Raw genomic sequence first — 26,062 nt, forward strand, 5'->3', positions numbered from 1 at the left:
TGATTGGTTTATAGTGTTTGTTCTAGCTGTCCTTTTCATGTGGGATCAGTCTTCATGTACCGAACAAGTTATTTTAAATCATCTGTACATGAAGTGGCTATTAAAAAAAAAAAAAAGTCAACAGCAACAGCCGACAATCTGAGGCTGCGCCAGTCAACTTGCCAATATTCAAGCGTCATTCAGTGCCCGGAAGCAGTTCGCCACTGTCGAATCAAGACAAAATTGTTATTTGGAAAGGAATACTGCGTCAATTTTGACTGTGAGACTTGTAAACATGAAAGTCGAAAGGCGTGTTCTTCAGAATAATAGTCAATTTACAACCCAACCAACATGTTCTGGCGTGGCTTAGTGGGTAGAGTACTCGTATTGGAATTCGAAGGTGACCAGCCGAATCCTGTCGTGGGGCATTTTTTTTTATTTTTATAGTTTTTAATGTGAATGTGCGCAATATCGCTTTACTTCTATATCTATTCATTTATGGCGATTGGGCACCCCCCGTTTTAACCCTTTGAAGCCATTTTGCACAGAGCAGCCAACTCCTCCCAGCGCTGGTAACAGCGCGATACTGGGCCCATAATCAGGCATGGCGCTGGACGCTGGTACCCAGTGGCGCTGGTTTTTGCAATAGGGATTACACTGGCGCTCGCCTCCCCGTGTACACGCCTATGTGAGCGAGTGTGCGCACGCATGCTGCTAAAACTTCATACTGCAGGTAGCTTATTGGTGCATGCAATAACCTTCACTGTTTTATGTTGCGTCTTCTGTGTATGATTCTGCTTTCATTTATATTTTATGCTTATTTTGTGGGCTTGCTTCTTCTGTGTAAATGAACTGAGGGAACATTAAACTACAGCAAAGCTAAATTTTCTTTCTCTGTGTATATCATGAAACGCCTGTGCATGCTCCAAACACAGAGGTAGCTGCTCCAAAAGCACATTTTGCCTGCTCCTATGGGGGCTCCAAAATGCTGGACTGACTTGGGCTAGTTAATGGTGGTGACCAAGAAAGATGGTGACCAAGAAAGACAGCACTTGTCTTGTGTCTTTCTCAGTCTTTTTTAGTGCTTATGTGTAGTATTTTGATATTGAGAGCTTCGGGGTATCTCACTATTAGTGCTCGTCCAGCTTCGAAAATGTCATGCTAATTTTAGTGAGAGGCCTCATTGGCCATCCCATTCATTTCAGGTGCGCAGGAAAGGCGTGGGCGGGCTGTGGGTTGGGTGTCCCAAAAACTTTTTTTTTTTGCTGCAGGTTGCAATGTTTTTCTACAGGACATTTGAAAATCAAAATGTAAACAGTCATGGTGAAGACCAACAAGCACAGAAGTGCAAAGGTATAGGCAAGTGAGGACTGATGAAGTGAAAGAGCGATAAACAAGAGTGCTTGTATTCCTTCCTCTTCAACTTCCTCAGTCCTTTTGAACTTCTGTGCTTCACGCTGCTTGGCTTCACGCTGCTTGGCTTCACGATGGATATAAACAAACTCGCCATCATTGCCATTCTTGCTCAAAGTAAAGGCTCTGCGTAGGGAATGTTAATTGCACCACTTGCTGCTGGTGTAGTTTGTGGAAAGATTGGTCATTGAATTGCTGCCGACTCCCCATATTTCTCCAGCAGACTCTTGAATTGTCAGCATACCACCAGATAGTGTAGATATGGCCATGATAAACTACCCTGACCCTACTACAAAAAATAGAAAAAGGCATCTTCAGTAGTTATTGGCCATGTTCCATCACACGCCGAATTCTTAAGTAGTTTTTGCCACGGTACACAAGTGCAGTGTGGAAAAGCATACTAAGATTTTTGAAAGGACAATTAGAATGAGCTGTCTTAAGACACGGCAGATTTGGTTCCCTGATTACTCATACATGTGTAACTACATGAAGTAGCATGATCGCTGCCCGAGCATGTGCCCCCCGCTCGCTCAGTGTAGGATAATTCAGCAAGATTTAGAGAGGGGGGGGTCTTGGATAAAAATGCTAGATGGTTTAGAAGGAAAAGTTGCTAATAAGATAGAATGCACGCCCGTGCTCCTAATTACATTGAATATGCGCACATTGTTTTTTTATTTGCCCACATTGGGTGAATAAGAACAGTGGATAAAACAGCGAAAAGGGTGGGAGAATAGAAGAGAGAGCATATTTTTTAAAGAAGTTCTGAGAAGGTCACTGTTGAAACGACACACTAACTTGGTGACATCAGCCTAAGAAGAATAGACCTGCATGGACGATTATTGTGGCAAAGCATCCATGCTTGATAAGCTTTTCAAGGTTTTTACAGATGCAGGTCTACTGCTCTTAAGCTGACTTCGCTTAAAATGCAGCTAGTTAGTGTGTGTGTGCGTGTGTGTGTGCGTGTGCGTGTGTGCGCGCGCGCGCGCGCCAGCGGTACCTCAATGTTGTTTTAGGAGACGTTTCACGACCCCTTTAAATCTCCCAAAGTAGGGATGGGCATGCTTTTTTGAGTAAGAAGATTTTATGGCTCTGGCAATTATTCAAAGCCGTCTTCAACATTTCTGAGGCTTCAAGTAACAATAAAAAAAGGACATAATCCGTCTTTTTTTTTTTTTTCACGAAGCCCTTTTGCTCCTGTTTTACGAATTTCCCAAATTTCAGGATAGCCAGGTTGCAGGGGCAATATTAGCATCTGCAGTGGATGCAGAGTGATTAGACAAGCATTGCAAATGCTAATGTGGACTGCATTGTTGTTTGCACTGTGAGGTGGTTCAATACACAGCTTTTATTTAAATAGCAGTATGCATGAATGATCTAGTGCCAAATGGTTTGTATGTGTGTGTGTGTGTGTGTGTGCGCGTGTGTGTGTGTGTGTGTGTGTGTGTGTGTGTGTGTATATATATATATATATATATATATAAACTGCTTTCACCGTAGGTTGTTTCACCCACTTTTCTTTCTTCTTATTTACATTACATTCGTTCTTATAACTTCCCCTATACATTCCTTGGTATTATTGTCTGTTACACCTCATTAATATTGTGTCAAAACGCGGAAAAACGAGCCCTTAGGTATAGACTTCTTTCTCTTATATATATAAGTAATCCTTTAACAAAAAAGGTCCGAAGTCTTGGTGCTTCGGCAACTACTGCAAATCCAATTTTTGGATTTTCAGTAATAACTTGGTTATATTATGTCTGGTTAGTATTGTCTGTATTATGACAGTGAATGATAACAGACATAATATTCACCGATTAATGCAGGTGACTGAGTTGGCACCTTTGCGGTCGCTGCTGGAGTGCCTGAAGGAGGCTGCTTTGAGACCCAGCTTCCCCGTGATGGCACTGTGCGACTTTGCCATGCAGATTTGTGATGGCATGCAGTACCTGGAGAGCAAGCGCCTCATTCATAGGGACCTGGCTGCAAGGAACATCTTGGTCTTTGCAAAAAATAAGGTCTTTTTTGTCTTTCATTAATGCAGTAGCATTGCGGAGCCCTTGTCGCAGAAAATGCTGACCATATCAGCTCGTTGTGGTGCTTGTCGTAACTGTTGCGGGCAGACATGACGAAAAAAAGCGCAGGCCTTTCATTGAATAAATGGGGCGTCAGATGTGATTGAGGCATCAAGAAAGATCATTGTATGTTTTTTGCACGTTTTTTCATTGAATGTCGGAAAGGCACTGTTGCAAAAAAAACTACTAGTACAAGACGTGATAAATGCACTGGCTCCTATTTCACCTCTGAGCTTTTGCTTGCAAGCGTCGGGTATCGATGCAAATGGCTTCTCTTACTTCTTCCTCTTGATTGGATATATTTGCAAGCTGCATCGTTTTGCACATTCAATACATCATACAGCTGGCGATTGAAAAAAATAAGGGTTGAATATTGTTGGAGGGTCCCCTTTAACCCATCCCTTACCGAATTTGAGCTGGGCTTGCCTATCCTGAAACAAGCATTTGCGGACGCCAGTTCTTTATTAATTTTGTTGTGTTTTCATTGGCTTCGATAAGTAATGAAGTTGAAAATTTAAAAATGCACTCAAAACATGTTATAGTTAAGAAACGACTTGATTCTTGGAACTGAAATTGGCAAATAGTATTTTCCTCGGTTCTCAAGCTGTGCACACATGCCAGCAAAATCTCGCACGCACGCATGCGCGCACGCACGCACACACGCAAGCGCGCACACACACACACACACACACACACACACACACACACACACACACACACACACACACACACACACACACACACACACACACACACACACACACAAAAGATGCACTTGTTTGTCAAAGTTTGGTAAAGTGAAGAAGTTGAGTTCCCCTGCGAATGTGACAGTGACTAAACATGGAACAGCTTCTCTAAATCACTGAATTCAGATGACGACCACATCTCGACGTTTGTACTGTGTAGTCCGTTAAAGTTACGCAGACATATCACCCGTCTATTCAAGCAACATTATTGCATTTGTTATTTCGATTGTCATTAGGCACCCACATCTAAAATTTCTTTTTAGGAATATTTACTAGATAACAAACTGAACTGAGCAGAAGCAGATAATTGGAAAATTGTGATTATGGACTGAGCTGCTTTTTGTTCACTGGCAAAGTATTGCGCATTCCTTTAAAAGCTCAAAAACTGTTTTACTGAGACGACTGTTTCACTGTCCTGCGCTGAGGCTTGTCTAAGAAGAAAAAATTCACAGCATATCCATGGAATGAATGATGATGAGTGGGGCGAAGCGTTCATCAGTGTTTCCATCTGTGTGTATGTGTGTGTTTGGAGTAATTAGGCTTGAAAATAACTCCAAGGTGTTCCAGTAAAGATGAAGGTGAGGCAACACAACAATTCCCGTGGATATGAGTATACCGATGCACCTCATCACTTCACCGGGACTGAAGTTCCTCCATGAACCGTCTTTTTGTGCGTAGGTTTGTCTGTCTAAAATATGCGTCCGCACATATTTATTGGTGTTCTCGCAGATCGTGTTCATGAGCTGCGCGGTGAAAATCAGCTTGATGAAATCGACGGCCCGTACGAACTGCCGTGCGTTGCTCCGGAGCGCGCCACCGACTTCGACCCTCGGGTTTTGTATGAATAAAAACTGCACCCACTTCACTGATGCTGGCAAAAAATCGTGTCCGTAGGACGTAGAGACCCTGAAAATATGTAATGTGGCTGTGAGTACACGCAACGACGCTCGTAACTAGTACTTGCCGACAACAAAGCGTGTGCCACACATACAGCCGACACTCACTTGCTGGATGTTGCAGCTTGAGTAGACTTGTTCTCGTTGTCGGTACTAAAATCTGAAGTGCTAACAACTTCTTCAGACTCGCTGGGGCTCATTTCATCCAAAAAATCGGGTGTCGACAGACTCCAATTGGAGAAATTCGTCGTCTTTTAGCAGCGCTCGCGCGTGACGCCATGATCGACGCACGCCAGCATCAAACCTCAACTTTTTGAGGCGGGAAGAAAACTTCCCCAAAGCCAAAAACCAACAAAACATTGCGGATCACGTTGTGTGTTTCCCACTTTCTTACCTAGATGGCGCTAGGTGCTTGCAAACCACGCGAGCGCGCGAGAATTTAAACTTGAAATGCGTCGTTCAAACTGATCGATTTATATAGGCGCGGTAGCGAAAGAGTTAATGATCAACGCTTAAAACAACTTTATACAATATTCCGGTACACTCAATCAACATACCAGCGAAGACAAGGTAACGCCAAGGTGATGTCGCCAACGCTCGACTCACCACGACGGGCCCACGGGAGACAAACCGCGGCGCCGTCTTCATGGGCGCACTGTGGGAGATGATCATTCGCGCCAGTCACCGCACACCGAAAAAAAGAAGAGTCGGGAATCTTTTCCGTGTGGCCACCTAGCCTCGTCATAGGGTGTCACTCCTAGCTCTACTGCGCTAACTGGGATAACGGTGATGAACCTGCATGCGAGCACAATGCCACCTATCGCTCGATGGTTGTCAACTCTAAATGCGGCTTATTCACGAGACACTTGTGCACCACGAGGCACAAATGACTTTACAGGAAATGATTAGACCATTCCAGTGACTATGGGTGGCGCAACGGTACGTCAAAATGGCGGATGAGACGATGATGCCGTGAACGTGCACGTCAGCATCAAAGAGTGTGAAGACGCGTTCATTGGTTCATGGCTACTGAGAGACCGAACTGTGTCGCAGTTATCACCGTGTGACAGCTTCGGAGCACGGCTGCATGGCGCCGCCTGTGTCATTGGAATGACCGAATAGCACCCCCACAATGTACAGCTTAACCATTAGACCACATGTGGCCGCAATAGCTTCAGTTTATTTAATTGTGCAACAGATGAAAAAGTTTGTGATTTATTGGAATAGTGGACACTTTATTGTGCTGTAGAACCTTGTTGAGGTGCTTAGAAAAAAAGAAACACAGAAAATAAATGTACACTCTCGAAAAATGTATGATTAGAATCCCAAAATTCGACTCTGGTTATTTTTAGGTTTTGCGATTGCAAGTGTAGGAGCCAGAAAATTGTATCATAAGCAGGAACGTATCACTGAGATTCTATGAATAATCTGCAGTTTATTGAGATGTGGATAAATTAGCTTTTTATATTTAGCTTTAAATATATGATGTTTAATAAACATGTCACCAGAATTCGAAAATTCATGATACATGCTGAGATTTAACTGGAGAAGGGTAGGATATTGGACAAGCACAATTTGAAATGAACAGCAGCCTATAATAACTAGGATGAAAAAAAGAACCAGAAAGAACAAGAGCACTGACAGGCATGTTCAGTGCTCATGTTGTCACTCGATCTTTCTGCGTCATTATTATGGCCACCGTTCACTTCAATATGTGAAACTATATTTTTACAGTGAAAGCTGCTATGAGATCACAACACGAGTTGCGTGCGCCGTAGTTGTTTGTTGCTGGCGGTGTCCATAACCACTCTCGCTTAAAGTAAAAAGAAACTAAGTAAATAAAAAATGCCAAGGAGGATGATTTATAGTGTAGAAGGTACCCTGCAAGAGTGCTTGGAGCAGTTACCGAAATAGTGTTTAAAAAGGCTCGGGAAAAGCGGCTCTTCCAGCTTTTGCTGTGACTGTGCTGCGCGTTCTATGCAGGCCTCGCGGTTTTTTCAGACAGGTGAGCACTTTGTGCAACAGTTGAAGGAAAGAAGGTGGAATGTAAAAGCTCATTTTTTTGTTTTGTTAGACACAACGTTAATTAGAATTAACAAGACAAGACTTACCTTGGCTTAATTGTCTATTAATTCTCATTTGCTCTTCAAAGGCATTCAGCTCAATACAAATACTCTTTTGTTCCAACAGGAGTGACTTCTTTGCTGCTGGCTTCATTTCTGTCAGTTTTTTCAAATTAGTTTGTTTCATGTCTTGTGTTAATTTGATGGCTTGCTGTTTGTGAAAGGAGCCTTCTGAGCACTCATCATTTTAACATGCCTAGCCATTAGTTAAATTGGTGCTACAGCTGTAACAAAAGAAATAAGTGCATTCTATCCTGTTTTTCTTGTCTTTGCAAAATGCTACGAAGTTGAGAATAGCTGCTGCAAATGTCCATTGTTTACACTTCAGATTGGGCTACAAATTGCTCTTGATCACCTTTGCTCACTGCACTCGTTGTTGTTACTAAATGTATTTTTTTGTTTTCAGGTAAAGATCAGCGACTTTGGTCTCTCTCGAGCACTTGGTGTAGGCAAAGATTACTACCAGACGAACTTCAATGTTAATCTCAAGCTCCCAATAGCATGGTAAGGCCAGTAAATTCAGTACACAGAACACCATAAATTTCATTTTCAAAAAGTGTTAACAGCGCATCGAACGATTAGGAAAAGGACGAGACAGCAGAGGCAAACAGCATCTCGTCCTTTTCTGATCTTTCAATGCGCTGTTAACACTTTTTGAAAATGAATTCCCACCAACTTGCCCAAGCCTTTCAAAACATAAATTTCACCTGGTGTTTTCGTTTCCGCAATTTCTCTACAGGTGTGCTCCTGAGTGTATTAACTTCCTGCGATTCACATCAGCATCAGATGTGTGGGCTTTTGGCGTAACGCTGTGGGAAATGTTCAGCTATGGATTTCAGCCTTGGGCTGCACTGACTGGTCAACAGGTGAGCACTTGAAGTACTGCGAGGCATTGACATTTTTTTCAAAAAAGTTCAGTGCAAGTTGGAGGTGGTGCTGCTTTTAAATGGGGAGCACTTCAAGTTAGTTTATTGCTTGCTATGCATTTACAAAAAAAAAAAAGGATTACATTATACTAACATCATCGGGAGGTCCTAAAGTAGGAGACTGTCAGAGGGGTCAGCAGACCAAAGGCACTTCGAGAGTGTGCATCTGTATGTCTATCTGCCCGTCTGTTTGCCTGCCTTCCTGTCGGTCTTATTGTTAATGACTTTTTGTGCTCATGGTTGTATCATTATCTTTGTACTTACTGAAATCTGTAAGGACTAGCACAGGTGTTGGAATAACATAAATGACAGGTCAAAATATAAAAATCATGTGTGCATGTCATGTACTTTGCGATTTATATGGAATGGTTTTGGAGCTTTTGGCCCTGTTTTGTTAACTTCATCTACATCAAAACAGACATTACATGACTGTGACAAGCATAAGTGAAAGGTCATGGGTGGTGGATGCAAGAATATACAATTTATTACGATGGTATCTCTTTTTAAGTCCTCATGTGTGGTGTCCCTGCTTAATTCTTCCAACCATAATGTGCTTATATTGCTTCGCCCTATACCTTAACATTATCTATCTTTCTTACTTGTCACATATGTTTTGACAGATCTTGGAAGCGATAGATGAACCAAACCTCCAGAGACTGGAGCAGCCTGACTGTTGCCCGAAGGACTATTACGCACTCATGCTCAAATGCTGGCAGCATGACCCAAACAAGCGACCAAAGTTTTCTGAAATACTTCAAACGTTGCCTGATGTAAGTGGCACTGCCAAAAGTAATTGACTTTCTTTTCTGCCGAGCTGCCGGCTTGGTTCTCTGCACAAGTCTTGAATTTAGCAAAGAACTGTATCTATTTAGCTCTGCCATTATTTTGTTTATTTGGATTTTTTACTGTTAAATGCCGTTATTTTTTTCTGACACGCAGTTATTTGATGGTCCTGTGAACATTTCTTGAAATTGTTCGGCTCAATCTCATCCTCAGTTGTAGTAAAAAATGCAACTGTTCAAAATGGGAAATTCATTTCCCTGTGTAATGAACTCACATCTGTTGTTTTTAAAGCATTGTTTAGTGAAGAATTTCTGAACACATGCCAAAACAATGTGATCATTGAAAGAAAGTATGTATTGACTAGGTTTGTTTGAATACTGAATTTTAGATTTGAAGCGAATTTGTAGCAATTGCAAATTAGTTCTGCAGAACCCCACAATGTGACAGAAGGGTCAAGAAAGGGGAAGATGACAAGGACTCCCAGATTTGGACCATTTCTTCGGTTTGTACGGTTGTCATGAAAATCTCCAGGAAAACGAAATTTTTGTGCGTGATCCAACCGCCTTGACAAAAAAGCAGCTCAATTCGCTCCAGGCTTTTCGAACCTACCTCATTTTATTATGAGTTTAAAAGGCGTTCATCTAGTCTATTGGACCTGAATTCGAATGTTCCAAACACATTTCCGAATCGCGGCGGGTGATATGAGCTTTAGTACGGAAATCGTCGAACGAAGGCCGAGAGCAGCGTACTAGAAGCTTCGCAAGTACGCGTGCAATCGGCGCACGCACTGTCTTCTACAGTGTGCGTGATTGTCGTTGCCCCAACCGCTGTTGACGAAACCGTGGTCGCTTTTGACGAGATCATGTATGGCTACGACATAACTGTCCCGAAAGTGTGCGTGCGTCCAACACTCACCAGTCAAAGCAATGCTGCTTTCCGCAAATCCTGCGGACAAAACTGCGGCAGATGTGATCATAGACGGCATAAAACGACTTTGTTTTGAAGGCGTGTGCGCAGTCAAGCCCACGGGGATTGAAAAAGGAACTACTATTTGCCGCAATCGCCGTGCACAACATCGCGGTCGCGGCGGCGCGATGGCGATCTACGAGCTCCAAGGGCAAGCAGCGGTAGACTAAAGGCAGTAAATACATAAAAAAAGTCAGTTTTGCCGCAAGGGCGAAGCAATGAATGTGACAGTAACAACTTGGAATGTCACACTGAGAACGGCAAGCAGATCGAAACGCGTTTTTGTGCGTCGAAATGACGCACAAAAACAATACACACAAGACGAAAGCGAACTAACAATGTTTACCGCTCGACACGTAACGTGGTGTTTTAACAAAAAAAAAAAAGCGATGCTCGATACATAATCACAGGTACGAATGAGTACAAACTAACAAGTGTACCAGTTATACCTTGCTGTGTATGAAAAGCGTGCTCTTTTCGCAAACGGGGCCTGTGCATAGAGCGAAGATACCTTTGTGGGCCCCAGCAACTAATGCAAGCGTTTCAGTGAAAGCCGAAGGCACATGATTCTCCCCACTGAAAAATAAGCGCGTGCACAAGCATCAACCCCCCCCCCCCCCCCCTCATTCACAGGGCAAAGTACACGTCAGAAGCAAGCGCGCGTTGGCGCATTGCGACGAGCTGGGCGCCGAGTGCGGGCGGCTTTCTTTTTTCTTTCTAGAGTGATAATACATATAGATAAGTATACACATACGGTGACTGACGGTGGTGGCGGCGACGACAAAAAAACAGTCTAGACTGTCAATAACAAAGGGGCCAGACACGTTTTGGCATTCCTGTCAAAAGAATCTAGTAGGGAGCAAAGCTTTGACCCGCGCTTTTGCGGCAGCCAGCTGTGCCGTCCCATCCGTTCACGTGTGTTCCAGTAAAACATACACGAACTGTTCTGAAGGAAATAAATTCTGCTAGTTGTGTTGATTCTTTGAGACTCTCACTTTAGTGGGAACCCTATCTTCGTGTGTTCGGTCACTCCAAGCCGACTGCATTGCTGAAGTTTGTGCTTGTGATTGAGACCCCCCCACCCTCACGCCCTCTTGTTGTGATGTTTTTTTGTTTGTCCTTGGGTTTTCTTTGGTGCCGGAAAAAAAAAAATAGAAGCAAATAATTCAGCCCCCCCCCTTCCGGATTCAGAATCCTTAAACTTAGGAGGTATGCTAGAGAGTTCAAGCAGCGATTCAGTCAAAATGTATATCGTAACACTAGCGTCACACTCGCGTGCCATTCGCTTCAGCTCATGCTTACATATGCCGCATGCAGCAACCGATGGAAAAACAATTGTCCCAACGCGCAGCATTGCTACTACCCCTTATTATGTTCAGCACTGAAAGTCGTGCATGCAGGTATGCTAGCCAACAAAAATCTGCACGCTTTGCGGATTCCACGGTGCTAATAACACTTGCTCGCGAATGCAGCGTCAATGAACCCCCGTGGCGCAAGCTGGCTTTTCAACCTGAGACGCTTGAAATAAAGCTACTTGTCATTGCGGAAAGCCATCTGCAACGTCTGCCACAACGGCGAGGTCTTTGGTTTCTTGGTTCACACCGTACTCGACGTTTTCTTTGTCGCTTGAGCTGGTGGCGATGGAGCCGAAGTCAAAAATGCACAACGTACACGAGATCTTCGTCGCATATGGTGATGGTACCGTTAACACACCCCAACACTTGCAACCCACTGACACGTGCGAACCACGCGGTAGGCAGCAACACTCTCAACACTGACCGCGGGCGGAAGGTGCTGTTTGGTAGCACACGACACTGCTTTTTCAGCTTGTGACGTCACGCATGCCATGACAAAATGGCGGTCGCCAGCAGTTGGTGGAGTCCTTTTTTTTTTTATCTGATTCCAAAGTAGGTACACTGAAAACCATACAGAAGTGTTTCTAAAAATTCGTTTCACCATCATAGGTAGCGAAAGTTTTTCTGGAAATGGCGAGAAAATGTCGATTTTTCAAAACGTTATAGCTTTGCGAGGGCGCGGCCGGGAGCAGTCTTTTTAGGCTCATTGGAAAGAGTGTTTCTCCGTCTTCAAATTTCCCGTCTCAGCTGGCTCCTCCCATTAAAAGCAAGCACACAAAAAGCAAATATTTGAGGGTCGTTTTGAGGCCCCTGATTGGCTGTCTCCGCCATGTTGCTCCAGCTCGCTCGCCATTGGCCCGATGCTCGCTCCGGAAGATCGTTGTCTGCTGCTTGTGCGTCGTGAGGACATAGCTGTCGAGAATTGCTACTTCGTTATGTGTTCACGGCTCGATGATCACTTTGGATATAATTACACTTTAGTTAGGAGCTGTATGCGGATGCACGATCAGATTACTAGGAGCGGGCACACAGTCTACGAGCGCAGTGCGTAATTGAAGTCGTCTTTAGGCCAAACTCCGCTAACGGCGAGACTGCGGGCAAGAACAACACGCTAGCGCACTCTTGGCGACATGCCTCTTTGCAATCAAACGAAGCTGTAAGTGTATTCACGATCAGATTACTACGAGCGGGCGTACCATCTACGAGTGCGGCGTGTCATCGGAGTTGTCTTTAGGCCTAACTCCGCTGACGGCGAGACGAACTTTGCGGGCAAAAATGCCATGCTAGAGCACTCGTGCAACGTGCTTCTTCGCAAGAAACGGGACTGTAAGTGGATTCACGATCAGATTACTACAAGCAGGCTTGCGGTGTACAATGCGACGCGTCATCGGAGTTGTCTTTAGGCCTAACTCCGTTGACGGCGAGACGAACTTTGTGGGCAATAACGCCGCGCTAGAGCACTCATGGCAATGTGCTTCTTCGCAAGCAACGAAGCATTATCACTCGCTAGCTCCTCTGAACCGCGGACGGGCATTTTATGCATCGGCAGCAGACAACACGGTCATGCTTGTCACCCCCCCCCCCCCCCTCCCGTGCCCCTCCACTGCCAAGGATTGCTCGGAACAGCGGCTAGCAGTATCGCGCGTCGGCATTCGAAAATGCGATAAAAAGCGCAGTGCGCGCCAGTTTTCTGTCATCGTCGGTACACATTTCGCGAATCGTCGCTGAACGCCGCCAGCAAGTGCATCACGCGTTGGCTGCGCTGTGCACGCGGCCGCGCACTTCACACTTCACGATCATATAAAGGGCTGTCAATAAGCTTTTGTGATGCAATTTAGACGTGCTTGGAGCTTTTCTTGGTATCGCCGCGAGCATCTATGAATGTTCCGAGACAATGAAAGCTCCATAGATTAGCGTTTCCGCGACCGGCCGTATGATAATGCGTTCCACGGCTAGAGTAGCAAAAGAGTATGTATGAAGCAGGGGCACGAGTTTCTGTGCCTGACTCGCGTCATTAAATAAACTGCTAGAACAATTTTTGTGCCACCAGTTTTCTGCTAATAACTGTTAGTAATTTGGAAGGAAGGCTTGGGCTGTCATGGTGTGAGCCATTTTTCTTATGCAATAAACTTCTCTCTATAAAAGAATGTTCGGGGATTATTTGTGATCAAGAAGGACCTAATTACGCTAATGACAGCTTGAACACACAAAAAAGTCTAATCATTTCAGTATATGGCGTGATTCAATTACAATCTATTCTGTCATGCTTACTATCACACCACTCCTTCATAGAGAAATCTTGGTTTAAAATCTATACTTGTTCTTTGTAAAAAAAAGTTATGAAAGAAAAAATGGCAATAAAGGCAAACTGGGCAGAGGCCACATGCCTGAGAAGTTAAATATCACAAGACAAACCTAAGACCACAATTTTTAAGTATCTTAGAGACGTAAAAAAGGTGAGACTTATGCTCAGCTCGTGGAGCAGATATCTTGGCAACCACTTCACATATTTTCATTCCGTTTGGTTTGTAACGCTCCTTGAATGGTGCTTCAGGGGACTGCGATCTTAGTTTTTCATTTCACTCCCTAAAGAATTTTTCGTAGGATTTCTTGTTTGCAGTGCAAGTGTGCTCATTGCAGTGTTGCTGGAGAAAATGTTAACTAGAAAGTTTAGTGTTGCAAAAAAATTATTTTGCAAATGCAGCCCTCTTCAGCATACATTCGGTTGCGCGTTCAGTAATTACTATTTTTGTCATTTAAAAAATCCGCCAGCCCCTCCACGAGGTTTAATGAAGAAGTAAGGCACGCATTCACAAACCAACCTCATACTTTCCTCGAGTTTTTCTTATCGGTTTTGAACCTTTACTTTCCTTGAGTTTTTCTTATCGGTTTTAAATATTTAATGCGCATGATAAACAAATCGGACCAGTATACATGAACCAGTCTTGTCCCTATCTTTCACACTGTTACCATTTTTGGGCCTTTTTAACGCATGTAGAGGGCACAGGAAGTTGAGGAAAATGTGGGATAAGGCAGAGGTTGGTTTGTGAATGTAGGCTAATTTGTATCTCATCAAGTTTTTGTGTTATCACTTCGAAGTTTTTATGGAAGCACTGCGAGGCCATTTTTAGTGTCTTTGCCAATTTTCATCAACATCCAACAAGAAACAAAAAAGCTCATTTCGAAAGGAACTTTCACTCTTAATGATCTCTTACAGTCCAGTTTTCACACGTGTACAAGCGTATTTGACCCTCTACCTTCGTCTTTCACCGAAATCCATCACTCGTTGGGTGACCATGTCATGACCCCTTTAATGTTGGGCTTCGCGGCAGTGCAGATTTCTTCTGCATATGTTTTTATGGTTTAACATCACTTCACTGCAGTGAAACCACTTTTACAGGGAGTTACATGCAGAGTAATGTTCATTTGGATAGGTACTTTCAGGGCTTAGCACCCTTCTGCTAAAATTAAACCACTTTTGCAGAGGTTACATGCTGTCTGATTTACATGTATTCGTTCATCTTGGATGCACTTAGAAACTTTCAAAAATTTTAATTCAGATTGAAGCGATTCAAATACTGTAATATTCGTTCGAATACTCAAATCCGAATATTTGAACAAGCCTAGTGCAACATGTGCATTCTTAATGTGGGACAGAGGAGGTTTAAGAGTAGAATTAACGTGTTTACATAGCTTTCTTTCTTATTAATAATTGTGTTATCATTTTAGCACCTTCAGTACCCTTTCTGAAGTCTGCATGAGTTAGCTTATCCTCTCTTGAGTGTATGTCCTTTTGAATGTCCAGTCAGTTTTGTTTTTTACTAGCAATCCTTTGTTGTATTAGTTACAATTAGTCTGAAAGAAAGGGAAATTCAGGGCTTGAAATATTATGTTGACATTCACCCTATGGTTTCAATTCATTTCTTCATTCTTGCCTGTGCTGGATTCACCTCTATTTTTCTTGTTTGTCGGCAGTTTAATTGTATTGTTATTGTGCTGTGCAGAGTTCTGCATGTTTTATAAACTTTGCACAATCTGTCATGTTCATTAAGGTTGCTTTGTGAACAAAGTGGTTTATTATAATAAAAAGAGGAAACCACAGATCAGCAAAATGAAGACAATAAAGAAGACAAGCTAACTTCTTTCATGTTCATTCTCACACAAGTGTAGATGTTATAGCTTTCCAAGAAACCACTCTAAGAAATGATGAGCTTAGACCTCCGGGTTACGTAGGCGTTCACAGCAATGCCCGATGCACGATAATGGCGTGTGGATCTTTCCAGTGTATAGACACCATGCATTCACGAAATGCTTCGAAAGCGTCATTGTACATGCGACCTTATGTTCATTTTGCAGTGATTGATGCAAGTAAACTCTGCGGACCTGGCAACCCGTTTATAGTTGGGTTAAAAAAAAAATTCTTTTTGCTTATACTTGTCTAAGTCTTTATTATTTTTTCTTTACTTCCCTCTCTTCTTTCCTCTTTTTCTCCTCTTATCTTCGTTTCCTCTGTTTTTTCCCTCTTCCAGAAAGAGTGAGCAGGCATTGTGCCCCTCCAGGTGGCAGTGCTAGCTTACTATCTCTCTTTCCTCTGTGTCCCGGTGTTTCCATGTTTGCAAATAAATAAATAAATAAATAAATAAATAAATAAATAAATAAATAAATAAATAAATAAATAAATAATTGTGCTAGCTTGCACAATACACTTAGTTAAGCATTTCAAACGAAAAAACTCTCAAGCTTGCAGGCTTCTTCAGAGCACTAATTTAGTGACCATACAACTTTCATTCATGAGATGTTATGTGTTGGGGCAGTCTTGTTGTCAAGAAGTGCCACTATACAGCTGTCATGCCTATGCTTAGTAATCATTCGGGCAGCAACACTCCTGTTGGCTGACATGCAGTTCAGTAAAGTTTCACAGATGAGACACTCCTCTGGTAGGGAAGCTTTAGAAACATGGTTCTTGCGATTGGCAAAACGAGATGCCCTCAGGCTGCTTGCTTCTTTCCTTCAGTGCAAGCCCGAGCAAGTGCAGGCTATTGCGGACTGCCTGGACACCTCTGGCTCACTGAAGCTCAAAAAAGATGCCTTGCACTACCGAACAGGTGATGTCATTACAGTGCTGGACAAAAGGTGAGGCAAACTTCCTCGTTAATTCATTTGCAATCTGCATGCTCGTCTAGGTTGGCTTTTTTACTTGTCTTTTACACAGTGCAGTCTTCTTTTATTTTTTGTTATTGTGCAACTCTCATTAGATAGCAGTGCTAACAGCGGTGCTTGAAAAATTTACAAGTGACTCACTCTCATGGAACACACGGAGACAAGTTATGCCATCGAGCAAATGAATAAGTGAACATTTATTAACCAGGCTTCCAATGGCAAGCTTGCCAGCTGTATGTAAGACATAATTAGTAATGAAACATGTAATCTAAACATAGTGCTAACACTACAAAAAAAATGCAATACATGCAAAACTAGGTCTGTGTGAATATTCGAAATTTTGAATATTTTTCAAATAGTGTTTGCTATTCGATTAGATTTGCACTGGAAGTTTTACTATTTGAACTGTTCAAACTTTCCAACGACAAATGCAGGCGGCACCTGACAAAAACTGACCCGTTCAAATTTTCAACGCACTTCATCTCATTATATTCTCGTATTGCAGCAAAGCTGCTTTTTAAACTGCACCACGGTTGGGAATGTATTGACTAAAGAAAATCGCTGGTTTCAACATGGAAATGCTAGATGTGGCAGAGAAGGTGGGGTGCAAATAGTGCTGTTTTGTAGCTAAAACTCGTGCAGGAAGTCTGAAAAATCGGACGAGAAAGATTTTCAGCATCCAGAGTTCCAAATGTTCTTGTATGTAGACGTCTACAAAGCAGATTTGAAACCCCTGCCTCTAGAAAAGCGCACCCTTGTCTGCCTCATTCGTTGGGCTTGATATGTGGGGTTTAACGTCCCAAAACCATCATATGATTATGAGAGACGCCGTAGTGGAGGGCTCCGGAAATAACATGCGGGGAGATGTTTTCTAGTGCGCCTTCCAGGCGATAGAGATGGGCCGACTCATTTGATCTCTGATTCAGCAATGCTTGGGCACTCTTACCTGCTCGCACGCTTTTACTCGCTCGTGAAAGTTACGATGCGTGGGGCATGTTATCAATGTAGACTTGTTCCGAATCATGGCAGCAACGGCAAACACCCCCCGAGAGTGTCCATATATATACCGTTTTTACCGCTAAGTAAGTGTTCTGGGTTAGCTCTGCCTTCAGTCCCCCATTTGCTTCATGGAGAGGGGAAAAACAAAAAGATGCGAAATGAAGCCAGGTGGATTCATCCCAACCACTCCTTGACTCATTTGCAAAGACAACTAATCTGGTCAGTGTGATGAATGCTGACCTTATACTTGAAGGCCTAATGGTACGCATGGTATGCATCTGTGCATAATGCAAACTTTGAAGGTGCAGTGTACTGCCAAATTACTTTCCGTTTTTGTCCTACGGTTCCTGTTTATTGTGTAATTGTGAATAGCGTAGTGGGACACAAGATGTTTTTGGGCTGAACAAGATCGGGGAATATATTGGTAACAAATGCTTTATGCCAGCAAATGAAAAACTGAAATTTGTTACTGTTTTAGGTCCTTCATGCATACACAGTGTGTCACATAAGATGCCAGTGTTGTGGCTGCTGTACAAGTGTCCGGTTATCCGGCTTTGCGTTAATGATAACATGTTCGCATACAAGATAAAACTACATGGTATTAGTTGTGCCATCGTGCTGAGGCTTCTTACCGATGTTCTTGCGATTAGATGGCAACCTGCATGGTCAGCAAGCAGAAAAACAACTTTGAATAATTACAAAAGCACCTGACACTGCAGCATGTGAAGATTTGTACTGTTAACCAGCCTTAGCAAACCCAATAAGTTGTTTCGGTATGAGACTAACACACTTTGATCGAGAAAGACGAAACTTTTAAGATATTAATATACATTTCATTCTGAACAATGTTTGCCATAGTTACAAAATTTTTAAGATCACATTTTTGTGCATAGCCGTATTTTTCTACATTATCTTGGTTCTATAACAGGACACTAGCCAATCTGTTTAAGTATTCTAACATACACTCGTGACAGTACTGTAATGGATATGAGAATCGCGGCAGTAGTATCTATATCTCAAATACAGTAGACTCTCGGTGAACAGAAATATTCCTGAAACGGAACTTCTGCTCAATTGAAACAGGTGCTGCTGACAAGACTGGTTTTGCACTTGTACTCTGCACCTTTGTTCATGTCTCGGTAAATAGAACTGTTAAAGAGGCACTAAAGGCAACGAACAATATATGTCTGAGTGAAAGCTCAGTGCAAGACAATGTCTAAAACAGCAACATTATCAACAGAAGTGCTTTACTTACCAATAAATTAAGCTAAATGTATCACACGACGTGCGCCACGAGTGAGACATCTGCAGTGTAAAACATCGTTGGCACAAACTTGAAAGAAGACAAAAGAAGAGACTCTGAAAAGCGCACACTTGCAACTGACTTTTATTGAACCGAAGCTGATCTTATGAAACCCTCACACATGCGTACAACCTCATGAAAAGCCCAACTAACTATAATCACAACCTATCAGATAGAAAAGCAATTTCATTATCATACAATGACAAGGACGGGACACTGATACATTGTTCGCCAAATTGCCTAATATACATCGCTTCTGCCAATTCACCTTTGCTTCTTGGCAAGATGGCACGTGAACAAAGTGGCACGTGATTTGGCAGAAGCGATGTATATTAGGCAATTTGGCGAACAATGTATCAGTGTTCCATCCTTGTCATTGTATGATAATGAATTTGCTTTTCTATCTGATAGGTTGTGATTATAGTTAGTTAGGCTTTTCATGTGGTTGTGGTTGTGCGTGAGGGTTTTATAAGATGAGCTTCTGTTCAATAAATGTCAGTCGCGAGTGTGCGCTTTTCCGAGTCTCTTCTTTGAAGTTTGCGCCAACGATGTATTTACACAGCTACACGCCGAGCCCGTCAGCATACGTTACTGAGGCATTTGCAAAATGATCCCAATGACATGAGTGTCCGCCTACAATTAATAACTAGTAATCAAACCAGCTGCAATAAAAAAAAAGAACCTTCTGTGCATCAAGAGACGTAATAAAATGCTGCTTGCCTGTTTCTGTTTGAGTTATAGAAAAAAAGAACCACCTGGCGTTACTATGGGAAATGGCACGAGTGGTTAAAAAATTTCGTTTTGGCCTGATTAAACTGGTTCGGTGGTGCCATTTAGTGGGGCTCAGTTGAACTAAGCAAGCAGAATCATGGCCTCCGAGATTGCAGCAAAATGTTCAGTGGCCATCGTTGCTACTGTGGCTTCTGCACTTTTGCTCTGCTTCTACTGCTGTAAGTGGCCGCTTAGTAAAGGCGGGCATCGTTGGGCACAGTAACACTGAGGTCTGAAAGACTGCTTTCATACTGTAAGATAATTAGCCAACCCTGACTTTCACAAACACTCGCACATCCACCCGAGTAACACACATGACACTTATCGCTGAGTGTTTTGTATGTTACTCGGGTCGATGAGTAAGTGTTTGAGAGAGTCAAGGTTGTGCTAATTATGTCATGATATGATAAATAACCAACTAGCCCAGCAACAAGTTTTATTGAGACTGCTGTCAGGTGTGGGTGATTTGAAGTGCACTAACATGATGCGGACAAATAACACGTGCTTTTATTTCAAAATAAGCACTTTCTTTACCAAAAAACCAGCAACACGAGGTTTCTGGACTGCTATTTCAACAATCAACATTGATTCAATATTTTCCTTTAGTGTTCTAAAATGGAGCACATTCTCGCAGTCTCTTCAGGTTTTGTTCAATGAGAGTCTACTGCATTCGTTACCTGAATATCTTGTATTGTGTCAAGGTACAAATTAAAGGTGTCTTTGCCCGACTTTATTTTCTTGGAATAATGAGGAAATGGTAAACTCAGCCAAGGATAACAGTGAATTAGGTGAAATTGTGAAATTGAAAGATTCACAAGAATAAAATGGCCCGTGAAAAGCAGGATAAACTAGATATTACTGGGAGTGGCCTTTGTCCTGCGATAGGCATAAAATATGTGGCCTCCTAGGTTAGCACTGCTTTGTTTGAACGAATGAACGGGCAAAGGGGGGACATCCAACTTGATTCCTCAGAAAGTGCTCAATATGTGGCTTTCAGTAATACTACAAAAGAATAATCTTAAACAGAGACTGTCACTGAAGCTTTTGTTTCGAGAAGCGGTCTCGTCAGCGAAACTGCATGTGCAAAAATTTCTCAAATCTTCGAGCTTTCGCCTTGCCTTGAACTTCTGCCTTTTTCAGTAGTATAGGCTTACTTGGAGAACAGCACAGGAATACTTAGTTTTTCATTGATGTTGGCACAGGTTTGCATCGCACAGTTATATGATTGGAAGCACATGTTGTGTGCAGAAATTCAATGCGTATAACCAATTTACTGTTTCGAGAACAACTTGGCCAAGCTGTGCTTGTGTTGTGCAGGCCTGATGCATGGTCCCTGTGGAAAGGTGTCACAGCTGCAGGAAAGACTGGTCTCTTTAATCCGGCTGCTACGATTGCATATCTTGGCCACAATCTGCCTTCAAGTCGAGCCAGCGGCAGTTTCACTCGGTTTGATCCTCGTTCAGGCGCTGGTACGGCCTATGCCAGTGGTCGCCGCAGTCGACTGCGGCCAGAGATGATTTCAGGACCTCAGGTTTGTTCGCCATGCTTTTTTTTTTTAATTTGCTTGATTTCATGCTGGTTTACTGAGGAGCCTTGTTACAAGAAACTTACTGTAACAAACAATGCACTGGCACAAAATATTAACGTATTTTGTATCAGTGTGTCATTGTTTCAAGGGAAGCCACTGGTCTTTAAATTTTCCTCTTAATTCTTGATCAGTATTGTTGGAATTAGCTGGGGTATATATATTTGTGTGCAGATTTCAAATATGCAGTTATTTTTCCAGCACAATGTATAGTTTTTCAAATGTCAAACATTTCATGTATATTTTGGGTGTAAGAGTTTTCTTAAGCTTAAAAAGCCATGAATTACCTCATCAATAGAATATGAAATGAGGATTGTATGCACTGAAAAAGAATGGATGATTGAGGCCTATTTGATTGAAAGTAATGGTATTTTAAACATTCATAGATGGGTCTATGTCAGGCTGGGATTTTCGTCATGAATACATTACTATGTTACTCTAGTATTTCTCTGTTTTAGAGATGATTAGGTATTGCAGGAGAAATTTCTTGCCAGTCTGACAGACAGACACAAAACTTTATTGAGGTCCTGAGGAACACTACCTCAAGGAGGTAGAGCAGCGGGCCGCTCCCACGTCGGAAAGGGTAGGCCGAGCCTCACCGTCGCGTCGTAGGCCCTCTGGACAGCCCAGAGTTGATGTGCAAGTTCTGAGCTCCTGAGCGCAAAGCTACATTCTCCTTTGGTCATGTGCCGAGAATCGCGTGATGATGAGCACTGCCAGAGTATGTGGTCTAACGTAGATACGGAGATGTGGAGCTGTGAGAGCATGTGGTCTAACGCAGATACGGCGCCACAATCTGGGCATGTTGGATCAATACTTTCAATAAACTGGCTGTGGGAACGAAGACTGTGGTACGACCTGGTTTGAAGCATGCGGAGGGTAGATGCCTGGGCCCTACGAAGCGAAGTTGCATATGAAGAAGGGGAAGATTCTTCTGTCCAGCTGATAATGTTTGGTCACCTCGTTAAAAGTGAGAACATCCCTAAAGACCATTAGGTTGGAGTCTGAAGGTCTCCCAGGCTGCCCAGCACAGTGAGCAAGTTCGCATGCTAGAAGTGTAAAAATATTTATTGGCTTCGGTAGCTTCGGTATCTATATGATTGACACTCCAGCAGAAGTGAACTTAGTTTCAGGGATAGCATCCCCAATCATGCGAGCAGCATAGTTGGTAGCCTTTCACTCGAAAGGCTACCTGCAGATGTCGATGTCATTGTCACTGTAAGCTGGTGATAAACGATGCTGTCATTTGCAAACAAAGAAATTTTCCACAAAATGTGACGTACAGGGCCGTCAGTGTATATTAGGAGCAACAGTGGACAAAGTACACTGGAAACAACTGGAGTTCTGTATGAACAGATGTTATCAATAGAGAATTGTTTGTGACCTTTCAATAACCGCTGTATGGGTGAGTTGTAGTAGTTGCGTTCTTTACATTCTTGGTTTCTTTTGTGGCTCCACAGGTCTTTAGTTTGATACAGACCTGTGAAAGTCTTGATTGCCGTGGCTGCCTGTATATTGACAAAATGCAAAATTTAGTTTCAATGTAAGACTAGTGATAGTCATTACCGTTTTCATCAATATGCTTTCGTGTGTAAGCGAGTTCTTGGGCTTAAGTTTTTGTTCTTTTCTCGGGTCAACGAAATTCATTTCATGTAACAACTCTTCTTTTGAAACAATTTTTTTTCTACCTGTAGGGTGACTTGAAGCATACCGGTCACATAGGCCTTGATGGAGCATTTTTTGGAGATGTAGGTTTTCTCGGCGATAAGTATGGACAGCTTCCGAAGCAAGTAGTGAATCCCTGTGAGTGGACCTATTTTTCTATTCGTGCATGCTAAAGATGCATTGTGTGTCAGCCTATTCTGCATCTTTGCACATTTCTTGCTGAGCATCAGGTGTAAGCATGGCTTTGTGGGGCCATGTCATGAGTAAGAGGCACAAGGCTCGTGCCGAACGAGGAATCACGGCAACATCGCACTAGACGAAAAAAGGTCACCCGAGGAAACGTGTACAAGCCATGTCGAAGCAGGAGATTGGTCGGAAAAGGGCTCGTGGCACAAGCCATGACGAAGCAGGAGATTGGTCGGAAAAGGGCTCGTGGCACATGACCCGAGCCATGATGAAAAATCCGAGAGGGTGAGCTGGCACTCTGCGTTGGGGCTCCTAGCTACAAAGATGTGGGAAACAAGTGTCGCTATGGTGACGGGAGCAGCATAACCGCCTGGTCCTGAAGGATATCGGCGTGAAAAGGGCCGGGGAAGTGGACGTCGACCTCGGAGGTCTCGAGTGAGGCATCCTGGACTTGCCGCACCCTTGCCCAGCAGTTCCTGGTAGAGGTGCAGCAATCCCACATTGCGCCAGGACAATAGCCGCCCACACCAGTCAGCAGAGTAGACACGTTAGCAGGGAAGTCCATGATGAGCTAAGCCTGGCGAGGCCGAAGATTGAGAGGAGGATCAGGACACTGGCAATGAGGAAGAGTGGTTCGTGCGGTGGGATCAACCGACGGCAACCGTAAAAAGTGGAGCAGCCCATCAAAGACGCAGGACTCGACAAAGCGTCGATACAGCAAGGGGCAATGAATTGCAACGTGACAAGCTGTAAGAACATTCTGTTGTTGACACCATATTGGCTTAGGGCTAGCGTTTAGGACTAATAATAATATGGGACTGAGCTACAGTCAGTTTGTATTTGATCGTGTATGTTGATTGTTATTGAGTGTTATTGAATTACTGAGTGATTGCGAATTCTGTGTATTGGTTTTGTTCATTCAGGGTATAAAGTGTGTTTGTCGTGCTACGCTCGTCTCCAGTTTCTCTCAAAGCCATCCTCTGCGAACACTACCTAGATAAATTGGTGACAGGCCAGTGGTGGCCCTCTTAGTGTAATATCTTTTGGTTACCTTGCATAGTAACAAGGAAGGCATGTTGGTATATGCTGCTATTTGAGAAGTCCGTGGTGGCCCTTACCGGATGATCAAAGCATGTCAGCCGATCACCTCTGCCAACCAAAGAATTATTCCTGCTCGTGCACTTGGCAGTGTTCTCTGTAGGCAACGTCACTAGTCGTCAGGCTTGCAGCAACAGTCTCTGGTGCTGTGTGCCCATTAGTGCAGGCTTGCATGCATCTGCCTTTGAGGAAGAAATACCTCGTACTCCTATAGTTGCATCAGACTAGAGCTATTGTCGAGCTTAGTGCCTGATCAAAAGGACACGGCTTATATCACGGCTGCAGGCATCACATTTCGATGGTGGCGAAATGCTAGAGGCCTATGTGCTTAAATTTCGTCGAATGTTAAAGAACACCAGCTGGTTGAAATTATTGGTGCCCTTCACTAGGCGTGGCTAGTAGCTATAGTATATCATAGTTTTGGCATGTGAAAGCCCACTTATTATAATTAAGCTTAGTGTCACATGTGAAGTAGAAGTTGATGCATGTTGCCTATTTTAATTTGCAGATTTGAACTTTAAAATGACAAGGTTTCTTTTATTGGTATACTACAACCCTTTCACAACACCAAAACAATCACTCTAGCTGTGAGACAACATCTGGTAACCAAGAAAACATACAAGAAGGAAGCACAGGTGGTGACACGACCTTGAAGTTTTTGCGCCTACTTGTTGTGACATCACAGGCTTTAACAGCCTCTGTCCTGACCTAAAAATATTCATTAAGTAAATTTTAAGTACGTTGTCTATAAAGAGGGCTAGAGACTTGACATGCCAAGTGTGAGGAAATTCTGTTGAGCCAACATGTACAAAATAAAAAAGGGGGAGGGGGACACTTTAAAATTTGTGATGTCTTTCTGGCATCCACGGGCAGAGATATTTCTATGAAATTCAAAAATGAATTTTCGCTACGATTTTTACTCGCAGTAACAGAGGAAGAAAGGAGAGCTGCACAAAAAAAAGTGCTTGTGCATCTCTGTGCTTTCATGTTAAAAAATCATAAAGAATAAGTTATCCCAACCAGGTCAACTTGTAGTAGTGCTTAGAGATGAAACTATGACTTTAATTTTCTTTTCTATTAACCAATTGACAACTGTGAAATTAATGACTGTAGAGTTAAATAAAAAATTATCCGTCATTCATTGTTTGACATAGGCATCCTTAAAAGAAGTTTACAAAATGAACCCACTGCTGCTTTCCTTTAGAGACACAGGAAACAAGACACCTCTACAATCTTCTATGGCATTTGCAGATAAGCCTCAAGAAGATAAGGACTCCTCAGACTCTTCAGATATGACACCTCTCCTAAACGGTTCGAGCTCGACTGTTGATGGCAAAAGCGGTCCTGCATTGGGTGCGTCAATGTGTTTTTTGTCTGAAAGGCTTTAAGATAAGTTACTTCTTGAGCGCGGCTTTCTTGTTTTTGTAAATTTCAGTGAACCTAGTTTCGTTCAACGATACTCCGGCTTTTTAAGTTGTTGGCTTGTTTATGAAAGCCTAAAAACAAATTCATAAACCTGGAATTTGTCGACTTACACAATTCTTTTGGTCTACAAAGTAAAAGCATTTCCCCCAAAAGCTTTTTTTTTTCATTTTATGAGAGATTGTACCTATATCATCAATTTTAATGAAGTACATGAATCTAGCAGAAAAATGGCATCACAGCCTTTTCTTTTATAGTTGTTCCTTTTTTTTGTCCTTTCAAATGTTCTCATGTGCATTCAAACCCTAGACAAAAGATTTGTCAACATGTATGCTTTGCAGAAACTTGGTCAGATACCAGTAGTGAGAAGGATCTGGCGAAGGAGTACATCCTTGAAAAAGAAATCTGTGCCAAGCCCCTGGATTTGAAACTTTCTAATCCACTTGATGTAAAGAGCATGTCGGGAAAAGATGGCCAGAAACCTGATCATGAATATCATGAAATAAGTGATGAGGAACAAATGGATGCTACTGAGAGTCCGAAGTTTGAAGTAAGTGTTTTTTAGTGGTTTTAAAGTTGCTTGCCTAAAAAGAAAAAAAAGTTGTATTTTGTAT

The 26,062-nt window shown here is 42.7% G+C and overlaps 1 protein-coding gene across 2 annotated transcripts in view; it reads left to right on the forward strand.

Moving 5' to 3' along the window:
* Nucleotides 1-26,062, forward strand: part of Ack-like (activated Cdc42 kinase-like) — an 84,391-nt gene that overhangs the window by 35,459 nt on the left and 22,870 nt on the right. For both annotated transcript variants that reach the window (XM_075888784.1, XM_037433776.2), the window contains exons 5-13: nt 3,216-3,407; nt 7,636-7,733; nt 7,969-8,095; nt 8,776-8,925; nt 16,274-16,392; nt 20,810-21,023; nt 22,772-22,880; nt 25,278-25,379; nt 25,790-25,998. In XM_075888784.1, the coding sequence (XP_075744899.1) occupies nt 3,216-3,407; nt 7,636-7,733; nt 7,969-8,095; nt 8,776-8,925; nt 16,274-16,392; nt 20,810-21,023; nt 22,772-22,880; nt 25,278-25,379; nt 25,790-25,998 (1,320 nt within the window). The remainder of the gene's footprint in view (nt 1-3,215; nt 3,408-7,635; nt 7,734-7,968; nt 8,096-8,775; nt 8,926-16,273; nt 16,393-20,809; nt 21,024-22,771; nt 22,881-25,277; nt 25,380-25,789; nt 25,999-26,062) is intronic.

This window comes from Rhipicephalus microplus, chromosome 3, assembly GCF_043290135.1.
Source record: "Rhipicephalus microplus isolate Deutch F79 chromosome 3, USDA_Rmic, whole genome shotgun sequence".
Classification (NCBI taxonomy): domain Eukaryota; kingdom Metazoa; phylum Arthropoda; class Arachnida; order Ixodida; family Ixodidae; genus Rhipicephalus; species Rhipicephalus microplus.